This window comes from Hypanus sabinus, chromosome 7, assembly GCF_030144855.1.
Source record: "Hypanus sabinus isolate sHypSab1 chromosome 7, sHypSab1.hap1, whole genome shotgun sequence".
NCBI classification, from domain to species: domain Eukaryota; kingdom Metazoa; phylum Chordata; class Chondrichthyes; order Myliobatiformes; family Dasyatidae; genus Hypanus; species Hypanus sabinus.
In genome coordinates, this window is record NC_082712.1 from 143,372,424 (window position 1) to 143,397,646 (window position 25,223).

At 40.6% G+C, this 25,223-nt stretch overlaps 1 protein-coding gene across 5 annotated transcripts in view; it reads right to left on the reverse strand.

The window, feature by feature from the left end:
- c7h11orf16 (chromosome 7 C11orf16 homolog) overlaps positions 1-25,215 on the reverse strand; it is a 29,796-nt gene extending 4,581 nt beyond the window's left edge. Inside the window, exons 1-10 of one of the 5 annotated variants that reach the window (XM_059975854.1) lie at positions 25,068-25,215; positions 24,559-24,773; positions 23,117-23,476; positions 20,390-20,568; positions 18,310-18,433; positions 12,428-12,659; positions 10,146-10,838; positions 5,330-5,523; positions 4,514-4,686; positions 459-708 (exon numbers count right to left, since the gene is read on the reverse strand). In XM_059975854.1, coding sequence (XP_059831837.1) covers positions 459-708; positions 4,514-4,686; positions 5,330-5,523; positions 10,146-10,838; positions 12,428-12,659; positions 18,310-18,433; positions 20,390-20,568; positions 23,117-23,476; positions 24,559-24,765 — 2,412 coding nt within the window. In that variant the 5' untranslated portion in view covers positions 24,766-24,773; positions 25,068-25,215. Of the gene's footprint in view, positions 1-458; positions 709-4,513; positions 4,687-5,329; positions 5,524-10,145; positions 10,839-12,427; positions 12,660-18,309; positions 18,437-20,389; positions 20,569-23,116; positions 23,477-24,558; positions 24,774-25,015 lie in introns of all 5 variants that reach the window. The other 4 variants (XM_059975852.1, XM_059975855.1, XM_059975850.1 and 1 more) reach the window with 4 other exon arrangements.
- Positions 25,216-25,223: the final 8 nt, after the last annotated feature.

Consider the following 25,223-nt stretch of genomic DNA (forward strand, 5'->3'; position numbering starts at 1 on the left):
AGTTTGATTATGGAGTACATTTCTCAGGTCGGCTGAACACCCGGGATCTGTAGGAAAGGCCTATACTGTGCTGGTCTGTGTTCTATACTCTAGAAGTGCTATACAATAACCATCTTTAACGAGAGAGGGTCTCATCACTATTCCTCGACATTCAATGGCAACACCATCAGCAATGACTCAATGGGACCAGTCACATAAATGCTGTTTTCAGGATGCAGGTTAGAGGCTGGGTATTGTGTGGTCAGTGGCTCTCCCCGATACTCTGAATCCTTTCCACCATCTATAAGGCACATCAGGAGTATAATGAACTGCACCCGATGAGTACAGCTGTGACAGATGTCTAGAAGCTTAACATCAGCCAGGACAAAGCGGTCTCTCTATCACCAGTGCACAGTGATTCCAGTGTGGACCATCTACAGAATACAGTGCAATTATTTACCCATTCCTCTTTATAATACCTGCAGCTGGATCTCTTTTATTTCATCTGCTTTCATTTTCTCGGCCTCCATCATATCCTTCCTTGCAGTCACCTGCTGAAGGTGGGCCAACCTGCGGGCTTCTCTCTCCTTGTCCTCGGAAGCGATAGACTGGATCCTGGCTTGAGTCTGCTGCTGCAAATACTGCTTCGCTCTCTCCGTTTTCTCCAACTTCTGCTCTCTCTCTTCTACCTGTCTAAAATTGTTCTGTAGACGGCGAACCACTTTCTCCCTAAAGGCAAAATACTAAATTGAATAAGTGATTCTTCTTAATAGCTGGGGGGGGAGGGAGAAGAATTACAATTATTATTTCATTATTGGACGTAATGCCCTGGTTCATATTTTTACAGCTATGCTATTCTGTGCAAGCTGCTTGTATTCAGCTTATGTTTGGGTTATTGTTGAGGATAAGAGAGAGGAGAATTGTGTGCTATCCGATTAGGATGGTCAAATTAAGGGGAGGTTTCTGCGATGAGGGACACTAAGGTTGGGCTTGGGGCTTTGTGTGACAGAGAGACGAAGAGGGAAGATGCCAGAGATAAGAGGTTGTAGGATTCGACCCGGGCCAGGACTGTGATTTGAAGAAGCCCGGGGTGAGATCAATGGAGAATTGGTGACGGAGAAACCATGAGCTCCAAGTTATGCATATTAGACTGTTTCATTAAAATGGACCCTTTTCTTTTTTTTGTTCTTTCTTTACTAACCCTTTAGTCAAATTAAGAATTATAAAGCTATATCTTTTAATTGTATGCAGCGTACTGTCTTTTAATTCGTGGCACTCATTTGTAACAGGGTAATGAATTACACACCGTCCGCACGAAGAGGGATTTTGGGGTGGGCTTGTGCCTCAATCTCACAGGTTTGGCGGGGCCAGAGTTTCTCCTCCCTAGACTTACACAGCTGAAGAAACCAGAGTGGTTCATGTACGACTGCACAAAATTTCTGTTCTAACAGGATGCATAACTAACCAACATCTATAGAGGAAAGGTTCAATGTGTAACAAAGTGGCTGATAGTTAGCCTGAGGGAACGTGGAATGCAGTTCAGTCCTGAGTAAAGACATGAAATTCTTATCCTGCTGACTAGAAGGATTTTGCCTGAAGTGAATCTGAACTAATTTCCAAGGGGCACAAATGTATTAGATTTTTACAGGATATACCCACTGCTGATTCCAGGGTACCAGGGTTTTAAAACAGATTGATTCTTTGTGACATTGACCATAATAAACCAGCTGAATAATAACTAGAAGACAGGGAATAATTACATTTAAATTGGTTATCTTATATCAATGAAGCATGTCTTCTGAGAAGCTTTACACCCCTAAGACCATAAGCCCATAAAATCCAGGAGCAGAATTAGACCATTTGGCCCATCGAGTCTGCTCTGCCACCTCACCATGGCTGTTCTAATTTTCCTCTCAGCTCCAATCTCCTGCCTTCTCCCCGTATCCCTTCATGCCCTGACCAATCAAGAATCTATCAAACTCTGCCTTAAACGTACATAAAGACTTGGCCTCCACAGCTGCCTGTGGCAAAGAATTCCATAGAATTTCTACTCTCTGCCTAATTTACACCCGACAGTCACCTTGTTAGGCAGACCAAGAATCTTACAGGTCTTCTTAGGGAACAAGAATAATTCATTTGCACTCCTGTATTGCAGGTTTGGGTGTGGCCAGTGAGGCTACTGAGGGAACTCAGACTGTCCCACAGATGGAGCAGGTGGTAGCCAATGAGGCAGATGGTGACCTGCTCCTTTTGTTTTCACACAGAGCCTCCATGTACTCCTGATGCTTGAAAGCCATTCCCCTATGGCTTATCAACTTCGAGTGGTTTTGGACCAGAAATCCCCAGGAGTCAATGGGGATATGCATTTTTTCCCCTCTATGTGTGTGGTAATCAATTCCCAAGTCTGTTTTGGGACACTGGAAGAGGGCATGTGTACAGCATTGCCTGTCCAACAAAGCCAACTAAAATTAACATAGCCTGTGAATCCCTTCATATGTGCCAATTATGGTAGGCTAGGGAAACCCATAGTTGTGGACACCACACCTCCTCCTGGCTGGGAGTTGAGGAAGTGTCTAAGATAAGCTGCCCTTGTGGGATTATTGAGTGCTTCAACATTGATCTTCTATCATCAACATTTTGCTCGTTGGGGTCAAGGGTGCAGAAAACAGAACAGAGTCGGTGGTAGTCAGTCTGTCAGTCATCAGCGACAGTCAGAGTGCAGTTGATACAAACATTATTGCAATCCCTCACTCGGATTATCACTATGAGATGACTGTGCTTGGACTGAGAATATTGATTAGGCCTCCCCATGTACTGAAACAAACTATACAATATGAGGACTCCATTGAAGTTGTTTCACCCTATTCCTTCCTTGCCAGATGGTGGTATCCCTTCCAACTCTAATACTGAAGGCACCCAGTAGGGTCAGTTCGTCACTCTTTGGAACATGAACCAGGGCATTTTCAAGGTCAAAGTAGAAGCCCTACTGGCTTCATCAGAAATTACAGCATTGGGTGTATTCACTGATGACCATAGCACATAGGTTCCATGTTAAAGTGAACTAAAGGGTCATGATATGTTAACCAAAGCTGAGAGACTGCATTAGTACATTTCCAGTGGTGAAGCTCTCTGTGCAAGGACAGTAATCATGCTCCAGTCTGTCCATCTGGAGAAAAAGTGTGCCACTGCCTTGTTCTTTAAAATGACCAAATTCTGCCCAATGTGTCTCTCTCAGTGTGGTGATATTGAGGTCAATCCATCCGAGCTCCCACTGGACAGCAGCATTACAGCCTGCTGCTGTTCACATTATTCATGACAATCCTGACATTTCCAGTCCTGAACATCATATTTATGGTGCAGAAGTTAGCAGTGTGTGGTTTCCTTTAGCATGGAGTAGTCCTGGTATACCTGCTGAGGTTCTTCGAGCAAAGTCCAGATCGAGTGGCAAGGACACTAACACAGCTGAAGACCACAGGTGGACCTACAAACAAAGATGGACTCACCCAGATGCCACATGGCATCTTCAGGTAGGCAAGCACTTGTGGGCTCAGGCACAGAAATTCTTGTCAACTGCCTCACTTCCCATTTACCATCTTCTGAGCCTGGTGATGTACCAGGCACCAGTCCTGGACCACCACATCTATAATCACCAGCTCTTGCGCACACCCTACCCATATTACCAATACGCCACACCAAGTCGCCATCTTGTCCACATTCCTGAACCTCCATTCTGGCTGCACACCCACCCACGATCCAAAACATTTAGATCCAAGTACAAACCAGAATAAAGATATTGGGTTGAAGCGTGCTCACCTTCATAAATCAGACTGGGTCAGAAGAGCTGTATTCCCTCCTATAACAACCAAACCACTTCAAAATTGATTTCACAGACCGCCACAAAGGGATGAGAAAATGTTCAATTTATAACTTAGGGCTCTGACCAGTATACAGTACCTTAAAACATTGCAAATGGAAAAAAATGCATTGAATTGGTAGAATGTACAAATCCCCACATAATCTCACAACAGATCTGTAACTGTTATTGTTTCATTTTCCTCTTCAATGATACTTCAATAAGGTGAAATATCACACGTAGTAGCACCACAAACAGATTAGTTCCAGGCTGGCTCTGCACTTATATTCTAGTCATTCTGTAGTCTCGTTGTGAGCTGAAGTGACATGAGCTTTGCTTAAATGGAAAGTGGTTTGTTGTTAATCAAAGTTTGGTTTCACAGTGGAAATCAATTACATCTAGCTCAACATGTCAACAACATGGAAACGTGTTATACTCCTAATATTTCCCCATAATTCATTCCAGTAAGTAGCAGAAAGTAATCATATCCAATGTTAGATGTCAACTACAATATAAGAACACAGCTTCAGCACATATTCATTCCCAAGTGGTTCAGAAATCTTGGATTATCAAATGGCCTTTCTTTAAACTTAATTGTCATTATTTTCCTGTTTCTAATTGATTTCAATGTTGCAATAGCTAACGTCTTTTGTACTCCTGAACTTTGAGACACTGGTATACCTGCGATTTTCCTGGATGCTTTGATACTTGTCCTGACATTGCTGTTCTCGGTCTTTCTCCCACTGACGTCGTTGCAATTTTTTCTTTCTTGATCTCTGTATAGCCTCCTGATGTTGACAGTCAAGTGACAACTGGTTCTCTCCCAAACGCTCTTGAATGGGTGCACCCTGCAGCTGGTCATTGAAGCCAAAGGCAAAATCATACTTTATTTTAAAAAGGTGCTTACTTTTCTGTTTCATAACTGGTGAAATTAATACTGTTTGTTCTTGTATTTAAGGTTGCGAAATGAAGAAAGAAGCTCTGAAGAGCTGAACACTGACAGTTTATTAAAGTGTTCTCTTCATAACTAGACCTTCACTCAAATATGTAACACTGATGGGATTATTACTGGCTTGAGAATGCTTTTGGAACTAGTTTTGAATCATTGACTCTAATCCTCAGAGCACGCAAGTGTACAACAAATCAAGAACGGTCAAAGTGCAGATGATATGGTAATTTGAAGTGTCACACTTGTCTCTCCTGAAAGCAGATTTAACATTCTTAGAGCATTAGTATGAGTCCTATCTATTGAAGCAAACTGATGTAAGGTGGCATTAGCTGAGTCTCAGCCTCAGGTGGTTAGCCAGCCTACATAAGTATTTCATGGTAAACTAGGGAAACGTGTAGGTGAAGAAAATCAAATAAAAATATGAAGTACTGAACATTGTCCTGTAGATTAGAACTGAATGAAACAACTTGTTTGAAACTGTAAAAAATGTGAGCATAAAGCAAATATATGAAATTTTGTGAATACCATCAGTCAATTTGGTAGCATACCCCAGTGGGTGATGTGGTGTGATGCTTTTGTTGTGTCAAGATGTCTTTCATTGTGACTCTGTTCAGAGGATATGCATGGTCAACACTTTTAAACATTGCGCTGCAGTTTGTTGGTCGAGGGTTCTGAGGCTGCATGGAAGATTTTAGCTGACCACAGTCAGAGGCACTTCTCAATGGACTTGAAGGCAAAGTTCCTGCAAAAAGAAGAACACTGTTGGACAGTATAGTAGTAAACAGCTAATTCTGTCTTCAGCTGGAGTTTTGGAAGAATAAATCCCTCTTCAGATTAGTTTATCGTCATATACATCAAAATGCAATGAAATTCCTTGCAGACATTTTTTAACAATTGAAAGTAAATTACATTTAAAAACATCTGAAAATATAATCCATGATTAAGTTATATTTTAAATACTTGCAGTTATATTTAGAGTCTAGTAATGACTGTTATGTATTTACCAAATAAAGCAGTATTTTACACCAGTAACCTTGCATGCATGGCATTGAAAAACAGAACCAGCCTTTTTGATCTTCGGTGGTCTTGGTCAGTTGACTGTGATCAGAACACCAAAGAACTCTATGCTTTTCTTCACAAAATCTAGATAGATAGATAGAGTATCTATCTGAATAAATCAGAATAAGGTTTATTGTTGCTGACACAAGTCATGAATTTGTTCTTTGTGGCAGCAGTACAGTGCAGGCATAACAATACAGTAGAACTCTCACAATCCAGAACCTCGGGACATTGTGAGACCAGATCAGATTTTCCAGATTATTAGATAATATCCTTATTAATACTCCATTGAATTCTCAAATCTGTTTTTAATATGGGACTATAGTTAATTTTCCAGTGAACTCAGTGAATTTAGAAAATGGGGCCCAGTGTATTAACAAGAACACCAACAACAGAGCCAGGGCCCTTGTGTAATTAAAAGTGTTACGTACCCAGTAACTGGGTCACTTACCAGCAAAGACAGAGAGGTCCATTGAAGTCTGATGGTACTATTTTTAACAGTATTTATTGATAAAAATACACAAAAATAATATCAATGCAAACATACAGATAATACACGTCGTCAATACTAAATCTAAAAGCGTGGGTATAACAACAATCAATAAGAAATAGCTCTATCGTTGTCTAGGGGATAATGTATTGTCCGATGGAAATATAAAAGTCACTCAAGTTCATTCAAGCTGCAGCTTTTGGTTGGAGTCAAGAGAGGGAGTTTTAAAACTTGCCCATTCCTTTTATGATGTCAATCCTTCGAGAGTCGTTGGGGCTGATTTCTCCTTTGTGTTAGCTAAAGCCATTCTTCCATGGTAAGACCCACCAATTCCGAGGCAAATGGAACAGGACGCACGTGGGCTTTTCCACTGGCTTTCGCTATTACGCTGTTACAGGAGTTCTAGCATTTCTTCTGGTGCGTCTAAAGGGGCTGTTCCCCAGACCCTCTTTTATCCCCACTCACAGGGTCTCAGATGTCACTCAGGGTGGAATGATGCCATCCCCCAACCAGCCCACGTTGCCTGAGGGCTTCCACGAAGTACAGTACTCAATACACAATTCCGTCTCCAAGAGACAATGACCTGTTCCGTGGCTTTGTATCGTTGGGGCCAGGACATTCCAAACGTCTCTCTCTCATTTCCTGGGTCTCCTGCCCTGACTTAATAGCGATTCTCAAAAAGGGGGGGGGGGGTGCACAGGCGTAACAAAAGGAACATGGAAAATGGGCCCTCATGAGTTTAACAAAAAAGTGGAGCCCGAAGTGTTTAATAGGATTGTGAGAAATGCAATGCTGGTGTGTTTAAAAGGAGCACTGGAACCAACCAACTAATTTTAGAGATTGCTGAAGCAGTGTTCTGGTGACCTGAAAGGGAACATGAGGCACAGGGCCCAGTACCCAGGCAACCACGTGTTAAAGCACTGAGATTGCAAGCAACTGGGTACTGAATGAGTAGAACTTTACTGCAGGTGGGTCCACAGTCCATACATAGTTGAAGGCCATGAATTAACCAATGTTCTCTCATTGGAGAGCAGGAATGTGAGGCGCAGTGACACACACAAAATGCTGGAGGAGTTCAACCTGCCAGGCAGCATCGATGGAAAAGCCCCCAAAGGTGCAGTGATTTCATTCTTTTTTAAAATCAGTAATGCACTAGTTAAGGTCTCACAATTCAAGTAAGTATGTAATTGTATCTCCGTTTATGTAAAGCTGTACAGTATATGGTAAAATGGACTTGTTTCCACTCAACTCAGTTGACTTCAGAACTAGGCATTTGGATGCAGATCAGTTTCAATCTCAATTATTTGCTACTTCACCCTGTCGTTATCTTATAAGCTCACAGGAATCAATTTGAAAGCCAATATAAAATCAGAATTTAATATCAAAATAATGGGAAAATGTTTTGTTTTAAATAGGGACTGATCAATTGTTACCTTTGGTCTAACTCAGCTGCACTGTTACCTGTACTCATTATTAATTCTTTACGTGTAGTGCCATTCAAAATAGACCAGTCAATTAACCACAATATTTGTTCTATGGACTACACCTCTTCCCACCCCGTCTCCTGTAACAATGCTATTCCCGTTTCTCAGTTCCTTTACCTCCACCACATCCTTGCCCAGGATACAGCTTTCCTTTCCAGGACCTCAGAGATATCCTCCTTCTTCAAAGAACGAGTTTTCCCTTCCTCTTCCATTGATGATGCCCTCACCTGCAACTCCTCCATTTCCCAGACAACTGTACTCACCCCATCTTCCCGCTGCATTAACAATGATAGAGTTCCTCTTGTTCTTACCCACCACACTCGGTGAGCCTCCACATCCACCACAACAACCTCTGCAACTTCCACCTTCTCCGAAGGGATCCTACCACCAAACATATCTTCACCCCTCCCCCTTTCTGCTTTCTGCAGGGATCGTTCCCTCCATGATTCCCTTTTCCATTTGTCCCTTCCCACTAATCTCTCTCCAGGTACTTATTCCTGCAGGTGGCTGAAGTCCTACACCTGCCCATACATCTCCCTTATTTCCATTCAAGGCCCCAAACACTTCATCAGGAGATCTGTTCTGTCCAGTGCTCCCGATGTGGTCTCCTCTACATTGATGAAACCTGTTGGCAGGTAGGGGGCTGCTTCATCAAGCACCTCCACTCCACCCACCAGAAGTGGAAATTCCTGGTGGCTGAACATTTTAATTTCCATTCCCATTCCAACATGTCGGTCCATGGCCTCCTCTTGTGCCACGATGAGGCCACCCTCAGGGTGGAGGAGCAACACCTTATACTTCATCTGGGTAGCCTCCAATCTGGTGGCATGAACATTGATTTCTCCTTCTGGTAAGAAAAAAGTTTCCATTCCCCTTCTCTCTTCTTCCATTTCCCAGTCTGGCCTCTTACTTCTTCTCACCCACCTATTTTTTCCCACTGGGTCCCCTCCTCCTTCCCTTTTCCTATGGTTCACTTTACTCTCCTTCCTCTACAGCCCTTTACCTTCCCCACCCACCAGGTTTCACATATCACCTTCAAGCAATCCTCTTTCCCTTCCCTCCACTTTTTTATTCTGGCATCTTCCCCCTTCCTTTCCAGTCCTGAAGAAGGGTCTCAGCCTGAAATATCAACTGTACTCTTTTCCATGAATGCTGCCTGGCCTGCTGTGTCCCTCCAGTATTTTGTATGTGTTACTTTGGATTTCCAGCATCTGCCGAATTTATCGTGTTTACATTTGTTCCCTGAAAAACTCCTCTTCACATTTCTCAAGATACAACTAGGTAATTCAGAAGTAGAACATAAGTGAATCATGAGAAATGCAGGAGTTTCCTAGTGCTCAATGAATGAGTTTAATGTCATGGATTGTAAATAAAGCAATGCTGAATGCAGGCTGGAGGATAAAACATAGAATAAAATTTTCTTTCTACAGGAAATAATATATAAATATTATATTTTTGGACTTGTTCGGATAAGTGGAGCTTTCACCAACTACCTCGCATCAAGAATGTTTTAATGATTTGTAAATTAGCTCCTTAAAAAGCAGAACAAATACACAAGGGCCACATTTAATTACAAAGGACATCACACGTATTTTTGAGAAGAGCAGGCACATTACTGTAAGCATCAACATGCCAAAACACAATGACTGCCTTGGGATTTCTTATTGTCAGCAGCTATGTAGTTGCATTAGGAGATTAAATAAAGGGAAATCCTGTAGCTATGCAAAATATGTGTGATCTGTTAAAAAGAATGTGTCTGCATGTATATTATTTTATTCTATCACCACCTTCATGACACTTCTTTATGTAACAAATGAACACTGCACTATCATTTTAGTTGTTCAAGATTGACTCTTTAATGGGAACACCAACAAGCAAACTTAAAACACTGCATCACACACAAAATGTTGGAGGAACTCAGCAGGCCAGGCAGCATTTCTGAAAGAGTAAACAGTTGATGAAGGGTCTTGGCCCAAAATGTCGACTGTTTACTCTTTTGCATTGACGTTGCCTGACCTGCTGAGTTCCTTCCGCATTTTGTGTGTGTTGCTTTGGATTTCCAGCATCTGCAGATTTCCTCATGTTTGTAAGACACTGCATGTTAGATAAAACAATTTTACAACGACTACTTTCAAAAATAAATGAAAGGAGTCAAAGTAAAAGCAGTTTCAACAACATAAGTACTTAATCTGTTTCCTTCACCAAGTACATCACTGATTGGAACACTTCTACTGTTGTAATGTAACTGGTAATTGGTGAAAGGTTCACTTACCCGAACGAGTCCAAAAACACTCATGCCCCCAGACAAATGTAAGAAGGCCTTAACTGTACCTGGGTCTTTTTGATGTGGCCCTTGGTGACTTTGGCTCCAGTACTTCCATTCAGGCCTGTGTATTACTTGGATTTTTGTCTTCTTCAACAGAGAATCTGTATTCACTGCCCTATCTTGTAAAGTAGTTTTCCTAACAGTTGTCTCTGGGCAACTATCAGAATCTTCAGATGATGAAGAGGAAGAAAGTAAAGTCAGCAAGTTTTCATCAGAAGTTTTCTTGTTTGGAATATCTAATTCCTGAAGCTGCAAGGTAATCTTCTTGTCTAGTTCATCTTTATCAGAAGCTGTTGAGTTAGGACATTTTGCAGTTTCTGGCCACCATGCCGCAGGAGGGATCACTTCTGGGAAACAGTAACATGGATGGTGGACTGGCAAATAATGGAAGCCATGATAGAACCCATGCCAGTAACTCTTACATGGATCCAGGCCAGGGAAACCCAAACACCAGGACTGGGTGCACGGTGGTTCAAAGTGGCACTTGCAGGTTGATTCGATTTGCAGCCTATGCAGACAAACATCACGGCAAGGAGCTAATTCATCATCCGCTAGCTGCTGCCTTGATAATAACGGAGTTAACAGCTCCTGTAAAACTCTTTCATACATAGCAGGTGGAATCCACATGGCTACGTTTTTGGAAACAGTGACAGCTTTTCCATTCCAGAACTTTACAGAGATTTCATCATCTTCCATTGCTGTTTAATAGATCAAGGAGAAGAACTTTACAGTTTGAAAGCTTTATTTTAACATAAAACATTATACCACTAGAAGAACAGCAAGTTAAGCCTTTCAATCTGGTTGTCAATTTTATCAGTTAACTTAAATGTGGCTGAAAACAAAACTGAAAACAAACAGGACAACATCATGGTTCCAGTTACCATGGGGGTTTCCCAACTATGAAATAACCGAATTTCAAATATCAGTCCGTGTACCAATTAAATCACTAAATATACCTCTTCAGTGGCAAATACCTTTAATTATCATTTATAGGTAAAGAAAAAGAGCAAGACACAATAGTAACCAGTGAGGTTTATTACTATAGAAGACAATTTGAATATATAATCGTTACACGACGGCCTTCCAAAGTGTATGTAATGCTGATTGCTTTAATACTTCATACAGTAACAGGAGTGGACGTCCCTCAATGTTGGTGGTAGAAGCAGGGACCTGACCTCCTTGTGCTGTCTGTCAATGTTGAACTTGAACTATCTCTATACGACTACGGGTTTCTGCTGGGTGATCTGAGTTCCTCCCACGTGCAAAAGATGTTTCAGTTTATAGACTAAAAGCACAATGCATATTCCCCTGGAGAATGGGTGAGTGGCAGAATCTGGGGGGGGGGGCGCGTGGTGTTAGTTGATGTGGGAAGATTAGAATGGGATTAGTGAATAATTAGAGTAAAGTTGATATTTAATGGACAGCACATGCTCTTTGGACCTAATGGCCTACTTTCATACTCTTGAAGCCATCATGATTCAACTCTTACGACTAGTAAAATGAAACAAAACTGGATATTCACCATTCAGACCTTTAAATGGTGATGCTATTTTGGGGCACTTTGGTAAGTGAATGCAAGGTTAGTCCCCAATTACTTGCATCAGAGCTACTGCACCATAATCATGTAGTGGTATACTGCATAAGTATACAGTACATGTGCTGAAAACTGCCCAGCAGATAATTGGAACCCAATTGCCCACTATTGAGAACATGACCATAAACGCTAACCATGGACTTTTTACTCTCCTCCCATCCGGTAGGTGTTACAGGAGCCTCCGCTCCTGCACCAGCAGGCACAGGAAGAGCTTCTTCCCTGAGGCTGTGACCCTGCTGAACCTCACATCACAGCGCTAAGCAGCACTGCACCCATATTGTACTGTCTCAGTACTTTTATATTTGGGTGCTGTAACACTTAACTTTTTATTCACAGTTCTTTTGTAAATCACACTATTCTTTGCGTTTCTGGTTAGATGCTAACTGCATTTCATTGACTTTCTGTACTCGGCACAATGACAATAAAGTTGTATCTAATCTAAAAGAACAAAAATTATTTTTACAATGTACTAATACTGAACCAAAGGACAGCTAATGTAGAATCAAACAAAATTTTCTTTAGATCTCAGTAACACCAGCATAGTGTAGATTTGCTATCACCATTTGTATTCTCATTCATTTTTTCCCAAATCTGTAATTCAAATGGAACAATAAAGATAAAATAAGGACAATCATATCTTTAATAAGGAAAATGGTCATATATGTTAGTAATTTTTCAAATTGGAGATCATACCTTGCAGAGGATCTCTGGTCTCAATTCCAGTTATCACTTTTCCAGGACCATATCTGTTTCCATCTGATTCCCAAGGTGCTAATACATAATCACCAGGGACCACAGAATGCCTCATTCCTTCATTGTACTGAATAATGTCATATAATGCAGTCTCCTGCACAGAGATTTGACAGTTCCCATCTTGATCCATAGTAGATTTGTCAAACTCAATCAGGAATATTCCTTTCCTTATCTGTCAACAGGAAAATAAGCTATTTTACAGTATTTATTTTTATGCTGAAATTTGTTTGATTACCTTCTTTATGGAAAATAATATTCAACAGTCCATGGTTTAATACATTTGTACATTATGTTATGAACTAATATGACTCCATTATGTGGTTCAGACTGCCACACAAATCCGTGTTTCTTTCACTCATGTCTTCACATCACAAGAGGTCACTCATTTGCTTTTTGTCGGTTCTGGAGTTGGGGTTTAGGACTATGCTAACTTATGTCAAAGCTGTGCCGTAAACACCAATGGCTTTAAGCCCAGTCACTTCAAGGTTTGACATGTTGTCCATTCAGAAAAGTTCTTCTGCACACCACTGTTGTAACACGTGGTCATTTCAATTACTGTTGCCTTCCCGTCAGCTTGAACCAGTCTGGCCATTCGCATCCAACCTCTCTCATTAACAAGGCATTTTCGCCCACGGAAATGCCACTCACTGGTTGTTTTTATTTTATTATTTACACCATTCTCTGTAAACACTAGTGACTGTCACAGGAGTTCAGCAGTTTCTGAGATACTCAAATTCAAACCACCCTGTCCGGCACCAACAACCATTCCATGGTCAAAGTCACTTAGATCATTTCTTCACCATTCTTTTGTTTGGTCTGAACAACAACTGAACCTCTTGACCATGTCTGCATGCTTTCATGCATTGAGTTGCTGCCACTTATTTGGCTGATTTGATCAATGCAATACTCAACAGATGTACAGGTGTACCAAATAAAGTGGCCACTGGTTGTTAAGAAAGCCTCTCATTGTAATTTGGTCTAACCCAACTTTTCCCTCACTCAACACCCATTGAAATACTTCTAATCAATAGTCACAGAAGCAATCAGGATCTTCTTGTGAGATGTGGGAAGGCAGAGAGATGTCCAGCATCCCTGACAACTACACCTGCAAGAAGTGCATCCAGCTACGGAGTTGGAGCTGGATCCGGATGAACTCCGGATCATTCGGGAGGCTGAGGGGTTGATAAACAAGACTTACAGGGAGGTAGTTACACCCAAGGTTCAGGACACAGCTAACTGGGTGACCGTCAGGAGGGGAAAAGGAGATAGGTAGACAGTGCAGAGTACACCTTAACAAAAGATATACTACTTTTGTGAGGGTTTGGGGGGGGGGGGTGGACTAGCAGAAGAAAATTACAGCGGTCAGTTCTCTGGGACTGAGTCTGGCTCAGAAGGGAACGGGGAGGGGAAAAAGAGGTGAGCTGTAGTGATAGGAGATTCAGTGGTTAGGGCAACAGACAGGAGGTTCTGTTTTGCAAGAACGGGATTTCCATATGGTATTTTACCTCCTGGGTGCTAGGGTCAGGGACATCTCCGATCGAGTCCACATCATTCTTAAGTGGGAGGGTGAGCAGCCAGAGGTCATGGTACACGTCGGTACCAATGCCATGGCTAGGAGGCATGATGAGGTCCTGCAAAGTGAGTTCAGGGAGCTAAGTTAAAGGACAGGAATAACAGGGTTATGATCTCAGGATTGCTACCTGTGCCATATGCTAGTGAGACCAGAAAGAGGAAGATCATACAGTTTAACATGTGGCTAAGAAGATTATGCAGGAGGGAGGGTTTCAGATTTTGGGATCATTGGACTCTCTTCCAGGGAAGGTGGGACCTGTACAGAGGGATGGTTTGCACCTGAACTGGAGAGGACTAGTGTGAAGGTTTGCTAATGCTCCACTAGAGTTTAAACTAGAGATGTAGTGAGATGGGAACCAGAGTGCCAGAATAGATAGTGGAGCAGTTGTGCAGAAAGATTTTATTAAGCCAACATACAAAGTCACGAATCTAAAGGTTGAGCATGCTGGGACTAATGTTGTGAGCTGTGTATATTTTAATGCAAGGAGTATTGTAGGAACGGTGGATGAGTTTAGGACATGGATTAGCATGTGGAATTATGACGTTATAGCCATCATCGAGACTAGGTTGCAGGAGGGACAGGACGGGAAGTTCACTGTTCCATGGTTCCATTGTTCTTGATGTGATAGAGTGTGAAAAAGTAAAGGGGGAGTTATGGCATTGCTCGTCAGAGGAAACGTCACTGCAGTACTCAGTCAGGGCAGACTGGAGAGCTCACCTAGTGAGGCTTTATGATTAGAATTTAGGAATAAGAAAGGTATGACCATGTTAATAGGAGTACTTTATAAACTACCCAGAGGTCCATAGGATTTAGAAGAGCAAATTTGTGGGGAGATTCCAGACTGTTGCAAGAAACATAAGGTTGTGATAGTAGGTTATATCAACTGGGACTCACATAATGTAAAAGGCCTGGATGGGAAAGAGCTTGATAAATGTGTTCAGGAAAGTTTCCTAATCAGTACATAGAAGTCCCAACTAGGGAGAGTGTGATACTAGATCAGCTGTTAGGGAATGACACAGGCCAGGCGACAAAAGTTTGTGTAGGGGAACACTTTACATCTAGTGATCATAGTGCCATTAGTTTCAAGGTGATTATGGACAAGGAAAGGTCTGGTCCTTGGACAGAGATTTAAATTAGAAAAAGACTGATTTTGATGGTATCAGAAAGGATCTGGCAAGTCTGGATTGGATCAGGGTGTTTTTTTGGCAAAGGTGTACTTGATAACTGGGAGGCCTTGAAAAGTGAAATTCTGAGAGTACAGACTTTGTAATTTCCTGTAATAAAAGGCAAGGATAACTGGTTTAAAGAGCCTTGATTTCTGAGAGATATGGAGGCCTTGGTTAAGAAGTAGAAGGAGATGCAGAGCAGGTAGGTAGAAACAACTTAAGGAGTATAAGGATTGCAAGAGAATACTTTAGAAGGAAATTAGGACAGCTAAAAGATAGCATGAGGGGCTAGCAGGCAAAGTTAAGAAGAATCCTAAGGGCTTCTTCAACAGATATATTGTACTAAGAGCAAAAGGACAGGAAGGGACAAAATGAATTCTCTGTAAGATCAGAGAGTAATCTATGTATGGAATGGAGAGAGATAGGAGAGATATTAAAAGGAATTTTTGCACCTGTTTTTACTCGGGAGATGGACACAGAGTCTATTAGAAGTGAGGCAAAGCAGCAGCGAGGTCACAGACCCTATACAGATTACTGGGGAGGTGATGTTTGCTGTCCTGAGGCAGATTAGGGTGGATAAATCCCCAGGGCCTGACAAGGTATTCCCTTGGACCCTATGGGAGGCTAGTGCAGAAATTGCAGGGATCCTAGGAGAGAAACATCCTTAGCCACTGGTGAGGCACTGGAGTATTGGAGGATAGATAATGTTGTTTCATTGTTTAAGAAAGGCTCTAAGAATAAACCAAGGAATTATAGGCCAGTGAGCCTGCCAACAGTAGTGGGAAAGTTATTGGAAGGTATTCTAAGGATTGGATATACAAGTATTTGGATGAACAGGGTATGACTGGGGATAATCAATATGGCTTTGTGTGTGATAGGTCATTTCTAACCAATCTCAGAGATTTTCAAGGAATTTACCAGGAAACTTGGTGAAGGCAAGGCAGTGGATGATGTCTACATGGACATTTGACAAGGTTCTGCATGGGAGGTTGGTCGTGAAGGTTCAGTCGCTCAGCATTCAAGATGAGGTAGTAAATTGGATTAGACATTGGCTTCACGGGAGAAGTCAGAAAGTGGTAGTAGATGGTTGCCTGTCTGACTGAGGGCCTTTGACTAGTGGTGTGCTGCAGGGGTCAGTGTTGGGTCCATTGTTGTTTATCATCTATGTCAATGATCTGGATGATAATGTGATAAACTGGATCAGCAGATTTGCAGCTGACACAAAGATTGTGGGTGAGTGGACAGTGAGGAAGACTATCAATGGTAATCTACTCATGGAGCAGAAAGAAATAGGAGAGATCTTAAATGGATCCTTTGCGTCTGTATTTACTTGGCAGACAGGCACAGACTCTACAGAAGCGAGCCAAAGTAGCAACTACTGATTACAAAGCAGGAGGTTTTTGCTGTTTTGAGGCAAATTCCCAGGACCTGACAAGGCTTTTCCTCAGACCCTGTGGGAGGCAAGTGCAGAATTGCAGAGGCCCCAGCAGAGATATTTAAATTATTCTTAGTGACAGGTGAAGTACCGTATGATTGGAGGATAGCTAATGTTGTTCTGCTGTTTAAGAAAGGATTTGAAAATAAACCAGAAAACTATAGACTGGTGAGCCTAACATCAGTAGTGGGAAAGTTACTGGAAAGTGTTCTTAGGGACCAGATATATGAGTATTTGCATAGACAGGGACTGAGTAGGGTTAGTCAGCATGTATTTGTGTGTGATACGTCATGTCTAACCACACTTAGAGTTTATTTTTGAAGAAATTACCAGGAAACTTGATGAAGACAAGTCAGTGAATGTTGTCTACATAGACCTTAGCAAGGCCTTTGACAAGGTTCCCCATGGGAGGTTGGTCAAGAAGGTTCATTTGCTTGGCATTCAAGTGGAGATTAGTGGCTTTGTGGGAGAAGCCAGAGAGTGGTAGTAGATTGTTGTGTGCAGGGATCAGTGCTGGGTCCATTGTTGTTTGTCATCTATATCAATGATCTGGATGATAATGTGATAAATTGAATCAACAAATTTGCAGATGATACTAGGATGCTATGATTGGCGAGATAAGGACAGCAAATAAGATGATCAATGCTTGCAGTGAGATCTGGACCAGCTAGAAAAATAGGCTGAAAAATGGCATGTGGAATGTAATGCAGATAGGTGTGAGATGTCGCACTTTGAGAGGACAACCAGGGTCGGTATTACACAGTGAGTGGTAAGACACTGAGGAATGTGAGGCATAATTTGGAGTATTCTGTACATTTTTATTCACCTACCTATAGGAAAGATTTAAATAAGATTGAAAGAGTACAGAGAAGATGTACAAGGATGTTGCCGGGACTTGAAGACCTGAGTTAGGACTTTATCCCTTAGAACACAGAAGATTGATGGGAGATTTGAAGGATAGATAAAATTATGAAGGGTATAGATAGGGTAAATGCAACAGGCTTTTTCCACTGAAGTTGTGTGGGACTACAACTAGAGGCCATAGGTTAAAGATGAAAGCTGAAATATTTAAGGGGATAACTTGAGTGGAAATTTCTTCACTCAGTGGGTGGTGGGAGTAAGGAGTGAAGTGTGGATGCAGGTTTGATTTCAGCATTTAAGAGAAGTTTGTAGAGTCATTCAGGGGAGGGGTAAGGAGGGATATGATCTGGGTGCAGATCAATGGGACTAGGCAGATTAATGGTTCAGTAAGGAGCAGATGGGCCAATCAGCTTGTTTCTGTGCTGTAGTGTTCAATGAATCTCCTATGACTCCAGGATCATTTCTACCATTTGTGGCATTAATGGCAGCATATTTCAACACTATCACATCAGCTAGCCAAACAGAACTCAGCAATTCGTTTCAAAGCTGCACCATTTTCAATAGGTTGCATTTCCTCCTGTAAAAGTGATTAATGGCATGCAAATACTTCAGTGGTATCATTGTTATATTGAAAAATCAATATCGAACAGCATGTAAAGAATGATAGCAAGTTTAGAACTTAACCCTTATCGGTAAATAACAATGACAAGAAATCAGCCAGAACTGTGAAAATTAGTAGATACTATTCCTACATCATATAAATGATGAAACTAAAATTCCACTACACCTCTTGCTTGATTGTGCCCAGGTAAAAGAAGCCATCAGACTCTCGCCTTGCAAGGACAGTAGCTTCAAAAGTCAAGTGACTTGATCCAAGAGGTCCCACATATGGATCAGTATATTTGCAGATACTACTGGGAAAGATAACAGTGAAAACTCTAAATTCATTTTAGTAAACAGTGCTTACTAATAATACTTTGAGGAATTGGAAAGTGACAATGAATTATAGTATTTCATAACCAGCTTATCCTCCATGCAATGACAGACAGCAATGAAGATACATTCATATATAAAGAGTGGATGAAAAGGTGTAATTTAGAGAGGATAATGCAACATACATAAGCTTCAGAATTAGCAGCAATTGTTATAGCTTAGTGAATCATTTGATCCCATGCTGACTAATAACCCTTGACCCTGTTCTCCATCTCGCAGCTCTGTATATTAAAATAAAGCAAAAATCCCACGGAAAATAGCCATAATAAAAGACATAAGCAGAATTCAACTACTATAATGTTATGTCTAACAGTAAGAAAAACATAATCAACAATGGCCATCTTAGAATCAGCTAAAGTAGCTTAAACACATATTCGAAAAAAAGGAATAAATCCAAGCAAATAATATTACAAACAATATTCTTTCTCTCGAAAAAGAAAAGTAAATGAGTATATACATATATATATATAACAGACCTAAAACTATAAGTATTGAATCAAATAAAAGAAATAAAAAGATTAATACACAACAGGTAATATTAAGGTGTAATTTAGAGAGGATAATGCAACATACATAAGCTTCAGAATTAGCAGCAATCGTGATAGCTTAGTGAATCATTTGTCCCCATTTTTAGTAATATTGCCAAAATGTCAAAGCTGCTTAGAACTAGCAAAACCTATACAGTATAGTCTCGGCTAATTTAAAATTTTAATGAATCTAGGAAATATTTAGTACAACAGTAGTAAGTTACATCTGGCTAATGTGTATTTAATAAAAGGACATCTAAATACTTAACATCCAGTAAGTACTCAGGATAACAAGTTTAACAAGTTAAGAGTCTGATGAGTAAAACACAGCACTCAGAGTGTGAAACTTTAAATTAAAACGAATTATATTCATCGAGAGGAGAAGGGCATCACTGACATAGCCAATACGTACTGCTTAGTTGTTCATGAGAAATGTCGTGCTGAACTCACATTTTGTAAAACCACCAAAGTGCAACTCAGTGAAAAGATAAGTTGCCAATGAACTTGAATATACAATAACATTTTAAAAAGGAGCACAGACTCCTTTGACCTGGAGCTTCTTAAGTAAAATCTTCCCTTTGGAATATATTGAGTCCCTGCAAGTATCATTGACAAGATCAGCTACATAAATACTGTGGCTACAACAGCAGATCAGAAGCTGGTTATCCTGTGGTATTGTGGCTCATCTCCTGACTCAACTGTGTATGTTTTTGTTATTTCAAAGCTGGACAACAAGGAGTATGAATGGAGTGCTCTTTATGTGCCTGCATTTGTATATCAAAGTGAGATGATTGGATTCCTTTTAACGAATGCTACTTCCCACTTCTCAGGCCATGCCCAATTGTTGTCCTGTCATTACTGCCGGCATTTTGTAAGCAATTTTCCTGGAAATTATGGAGGCAGGAGCAAAGGCACAATCTAAACAAAGAGATGGATGAAAAACATAAGGTGTAATTTGAAGAGGAAATAGCCTAATGATTTGCTGAAAGGAAACATTGTGCAATCATCCTCAATTTGTCCTTAATGCTGTATTTTATAATCGAACCATTCTATTAAATATCCAATTAATCACTTCAATAATGTAATAGTCCACTAAAAACAATCAGTTATTATCATTATTAGGGTGAATGAATTTTCTTCATCATTTATTGCAATAGAGGGATATTTTAATAATATTGTCTCAAAATAAGTCATAAAGCAAATTGTGCTCTAGATCCTAATGCACCATGTAACATTACAAAATATGGAGTGATGTAGAATTAAGTTTGTTAAGTTTTACAATTATTATCAACATTTTAGGATAATGAATACATATATTTTAATCAAACATGCAGAGAAAAAGCTCACCTAGTATAATCTCTCGGACTGTACGCATTCACTGGATGCAAATAGAAAACTGTGTCAGAACACCCTGCCCGGGAGTCAATAAATGGACTTTTATCCAGCGGAGTCGTGACACTGCAGTATTTCACATCTGAGTATAGAGGCCCAGAGATTGAGTGGTCTGCAGGATAAATAGGAATCACCTGTGCAACAGTAAATATATCTTCAGACTCTCTGACAAAGCAGACATATTCCTCACAATATTTAGAGTCAGAGTCAAACAGCATGGGAAGAGGTCCTTCAGCCTAACTCATCTGAGCCAACTGTGTTGTTCAATGAGCTAGTCCCATTTGACCCACAGCCCTCTAAACACCTCCTATCCACGTAGTACTTTCCTGGTTGGTTTTAAATTTTGCTAATGTGACCAGTTCAACCACAATTTCTAGCAGCTCATTCCAAATCCTCTGTGTGAAGGCTTCTGCAATGTCACTTTTACTTTGGAGGGAAGATTCCAGCTGAAAATTATCAACCGATAATGAACTGTTCAGTTCAAACTTTAGTCCAATTCTCCAGCTCTTCCCCTATCTTTTCGGTTTTTCCTCCTTCAAGTATCTGTCTAGTTTCTTTTTAAAAGGCACCCCTGGTATTCCAATCTAGATCATGTCACATGCAAAGTATGAAAGAACAAAGTAAATTTACTACCAAAGTACACATATGTCACCAGATACAACCCTGAGATTCATTTTCTTCTGGGAATTCACAGAAACAGAAAAAACAGAATAGAATCAATGAAAGACTGCACCCAACAGAACAGGCAGACAATGAGCAAAAGACAACAAACTGTGAAATTGTGCAAATACACAAGTAAAATCAATCAATCAATAATTAAATAAGCAATAAATATTGAAAGCATGAGATGAAAAATCCTTGAAAGTGTATCTATAGCTTGAGGGAACAGTTTAGTGATGGGGCAACTGAAGTTGAGTGAAGTTATCCCCATTGGTTCAAGAGCCTTATGGTTGAGGGGTAATAACTGCTTCTAAAGCTGGTGGTGCAGGTCCTGAGGGTCCTGTACCTTCTTCCTGATGGCAGCAGTGAGAAGAGAACATGGCCGGGATGGTGGGGGCGGGGGGGTCCTTAATGATGGCAGTGCTTTCCTGGGAAAATGCTCCATGTAGATGTGTTCAATGGTGGGGAGGGCTTTACCCCTGATGGACTGGGCCACATCCACACTTCTTGTAGGCTTTTCCATTCAAGGGCATTGGTGCTTCCTCATCCAGCCATAAGGCAATCAGTCAATGTACTCTCCACCACACATGTATAAAAGCTTGTCAAAGTTTTAGATGACATGTCAAATTTTTGTAAACATCCAAGAAAGTAGAGGTATTGCTGTGCTTTCTTTGTATTATGTGCTGATGTTTTCCCTCATGTAATTCTTATTATGTCTTCCAATTCTTATCCCTCTGCCAATGAGAACAATTTCAAAATTTTCACTAACTTATTTAAAAGTGTTCTTGCTGAGTCATAATGCTTTAATAATGTTGCTGTAAAGACTGTAAAACATGACATATATGTAATTGGTGTAAAGCCACAAGGAAAATATATCAGACAATTACATCAAACATAATGCCAATTGCAAATGTATTGAAAGAGAATTAAGTTTAAAACTTGTTGAGTTTGGACTGTGCTTCTGTGGTGAACGTTGGGAACAGACGGATGTCCTTCACATACCTGAGTAAAAATCTTTATGTTATGTGTCCATCTAAATGTGCAATATGCAATTTATAGTCATTTATAACAAATGGTGTGTACACCAGGACAGACAATATAACATAGAAATACAATTGTATCAGCATGAATTAGTCAGTCTAATGGCCTGGTGGAAGAAGCTGTCTCTGAGCCTGTTGGTCCTGGTTTTTATGCTGTGATACTGTTTCCAGGATGGTAGCAGCTGGAACAGTTTGTAGTTGGGGTGACTCGGATCCCCAGTGATCCTTTGGGCCCTCTGATTGCTGTGTGGTTAACCCTAAGAAGTGCTTAGTTTGATAGGTCACTGGTTATTAGCGGAAAGAAAGATATGGGATTATGGCAGGAAAGTTAAATTGAAGTTAAGGATTAGTTTTGATCTTGTTGAATGGTGGGGCAGGGGTTGAACGGCCAAATGTTACTTCAACTTCTTTCTTTTGTGTAGGTTTCACAGTGAATGTGAGCAAGATACCAGGGAACAGGCAATATGCTGAGTTACTTCTGGTGGGGTGAAAGAAGTCAAACATGTGCAAGAGATTGTAATTATAAGACTGCAGAGCTCCTGAAGCATTGGACTGGTGGAGGGATTATACTGAGAATTTCCGACTGGACCATTCAAAAAAGTCAGCATGCCATTATTTACCAGAGATCAAAAATGATTATTACATTTTTATTGCACAATTATTTCCAATTAAGTTTTGAAAACACTCAGCAGCCTGTTTTTTCATATTATAGTGTCCAATATGCTATAATTCACAGCATATAATAATTTGTTTTCCTTGAGATTTCAGTTAATAAACAGACTGAGGTTCTGTAGTTTCCTTAAAGCCATTTATTCTAAGATTTAACGCTACTGTTGTAATTCAAACTTTGCTTTGCTAGTCACAGCTGAACTCTGTACACTTGAAAGCATTCCTGAAGGATTTAAAATTTCATGCATGTAAGTTGATCTTAAAACGGTGACAGATATGTTTTCCACATAGTTATTTAATTTCCATTTGTTACCTGTTTGATTGCTCCACAGTGGTTGAGCCTAATGAGATGAGCACTGCCCTGGGTGGCCCTGCTGATTCCCTGCAGGAACTCTCGCATTTCACTGTCCAGCCATTTTTCAGACAAGTAGAAGGTGTGTATTGGCCGACCGCGGGATATGTATGGCAGCACGTGCAAAATATCCTTTAAGGCATTGTCAGGTAGACCATTTGTCACCAAGTAGATAGCCTGGCATAATGGGTCACTGAATGCAGCTGTTAATGCACTGAGCAGATCCCTGCCCAGTGCACAGGTGAGAGACTGAAGCCATTGCACTGCACTGGACACAGTCTGTGGAGTACATACTACCACACGGTCACACCACTTGGATACCTACATGAAAGGAGACGGCATTAGATATCTGTAAAATCATACAATAGTTACACACAGAGGGAGGCCATTCAGCCCATCATGAATGCACCAGGGATGTTCTCATTCCACCCCCAAGCTCTTTCCCTTTAGCCTTTTCTTCAGCGTATACTTACCCAATTTCCTTGCAGTGCAACCTGCCTTCACCAGCCTTGCAGACAGTGTATTACAGGTTACAACCACACAATGTTTAAAGGATAATGTTCCTCACGTCACTCTTAGTTTTCAATTTCTGACCTCCACCAAGAGGAACAGTCTCCCAGGCTGTCTGTCCAGGCCCTCGTCAGCTTCTCGTTACTATATTCAAGCAGAGGGTACAGAACCCTCAAGTCCCACACCACCATGTTCAGGAGTAGTTATTACCCTACAATCATCAGGCTCTTGGACCCATGTGCTTCTTCCAGCTCTACTCTGAAATAATTCTAAAACCTTTCAAGGACTCTTTACAACTCATGTTCTCAGTATTATTATCATTTGCACAGTTTGTCTTCTTTTGCCATTAGAGTTTGTCAGTCTACATATATTCCTTTCATAGAGAGAGTGCCAGTATCTCTATCCTTGCTTCATCCCAGAAATCATTCTGATATTTTTTTCCCTCTCTGGTCTACCTCTAATCCCACCTATTCTTCCTGTAATGTGGCAATCAGAATTGAAGACAATACTCCAACTGAGGCCACAGCAGTGTCTTATAAATATTCAGCATAACTTCCCTGTTCTTATATTCTAGCTTCACTGATAGAATACCTGTAAGTATGTAATCAAAGTATAAATATGTATTGGAATTGATATTAGAATAGCAATCTTTATTCAAGATCTAATAATCCTGATAATTTACCAGAAATAATGTGTTATAATTGCAATGTCAACTCAAATCATATAGATTGAGTATTCTACATATAAACCTATTAATATTGAGTATTCTACATACAAACCTATTAATACAATTTCAATTAATAAATGTAACTAGGAATACAACGCATAACTATTTACCAGCGAAACGTTCCATTTTGAAAATATGTATAAATTATAGGACATGTAAACTCTACCTTATTGGAAAATTCCACAATGTTAAAGCGACTGGCGAGTGTATAGGCCTTAGCCAAAAGCGCTTCCTTCAGGTGAAACTTCGTTGCACTCAGGTAGGCTTGCATGCTTTGCGATGTGTCAACAACAAAGACGATATTTGTATCCCTAACGTGTCCAAACAAAGAAGGAGAACCGTCGGGTCGCACAGAGGGGTAGACTGACGGCATGGTCGCAGCTTCCAAATAAAACAAAGAAGTTTGGGCAAATACAAACAACAAATATGAACAGCGCAATGTCGTTTTAAAGTCATTAAATACCAAATAACTTGACTGAAAGACCTCGAGGAGATCCTAGAACATCAATAAAATATTATTTCTTATTTCACTAAGTCTCACGACACAGCTTTACCAGGAATTTTCAGAGAAAATTTACTAACGTCAGATTACTAAAAATTAAAAAAAAAACTGCAAATCGTACTGGAAATGTGGAAAAATCTCGCATTCCCTTTTGATTTGATATTATGTCTTACGCGTCTTGCCTTGAAAACAACAGTCTCCACTCTGCACGCTGTCGAAAGCCTGGTAGTGGTGACGACCCCCGTCCTTCTCCTGAAGCCCCTATTTGAGCGGCAGCCTGTACTGTGAAGTCCAGTTGCTATGTTACTATGTTCCGATCCGTGTTGCTA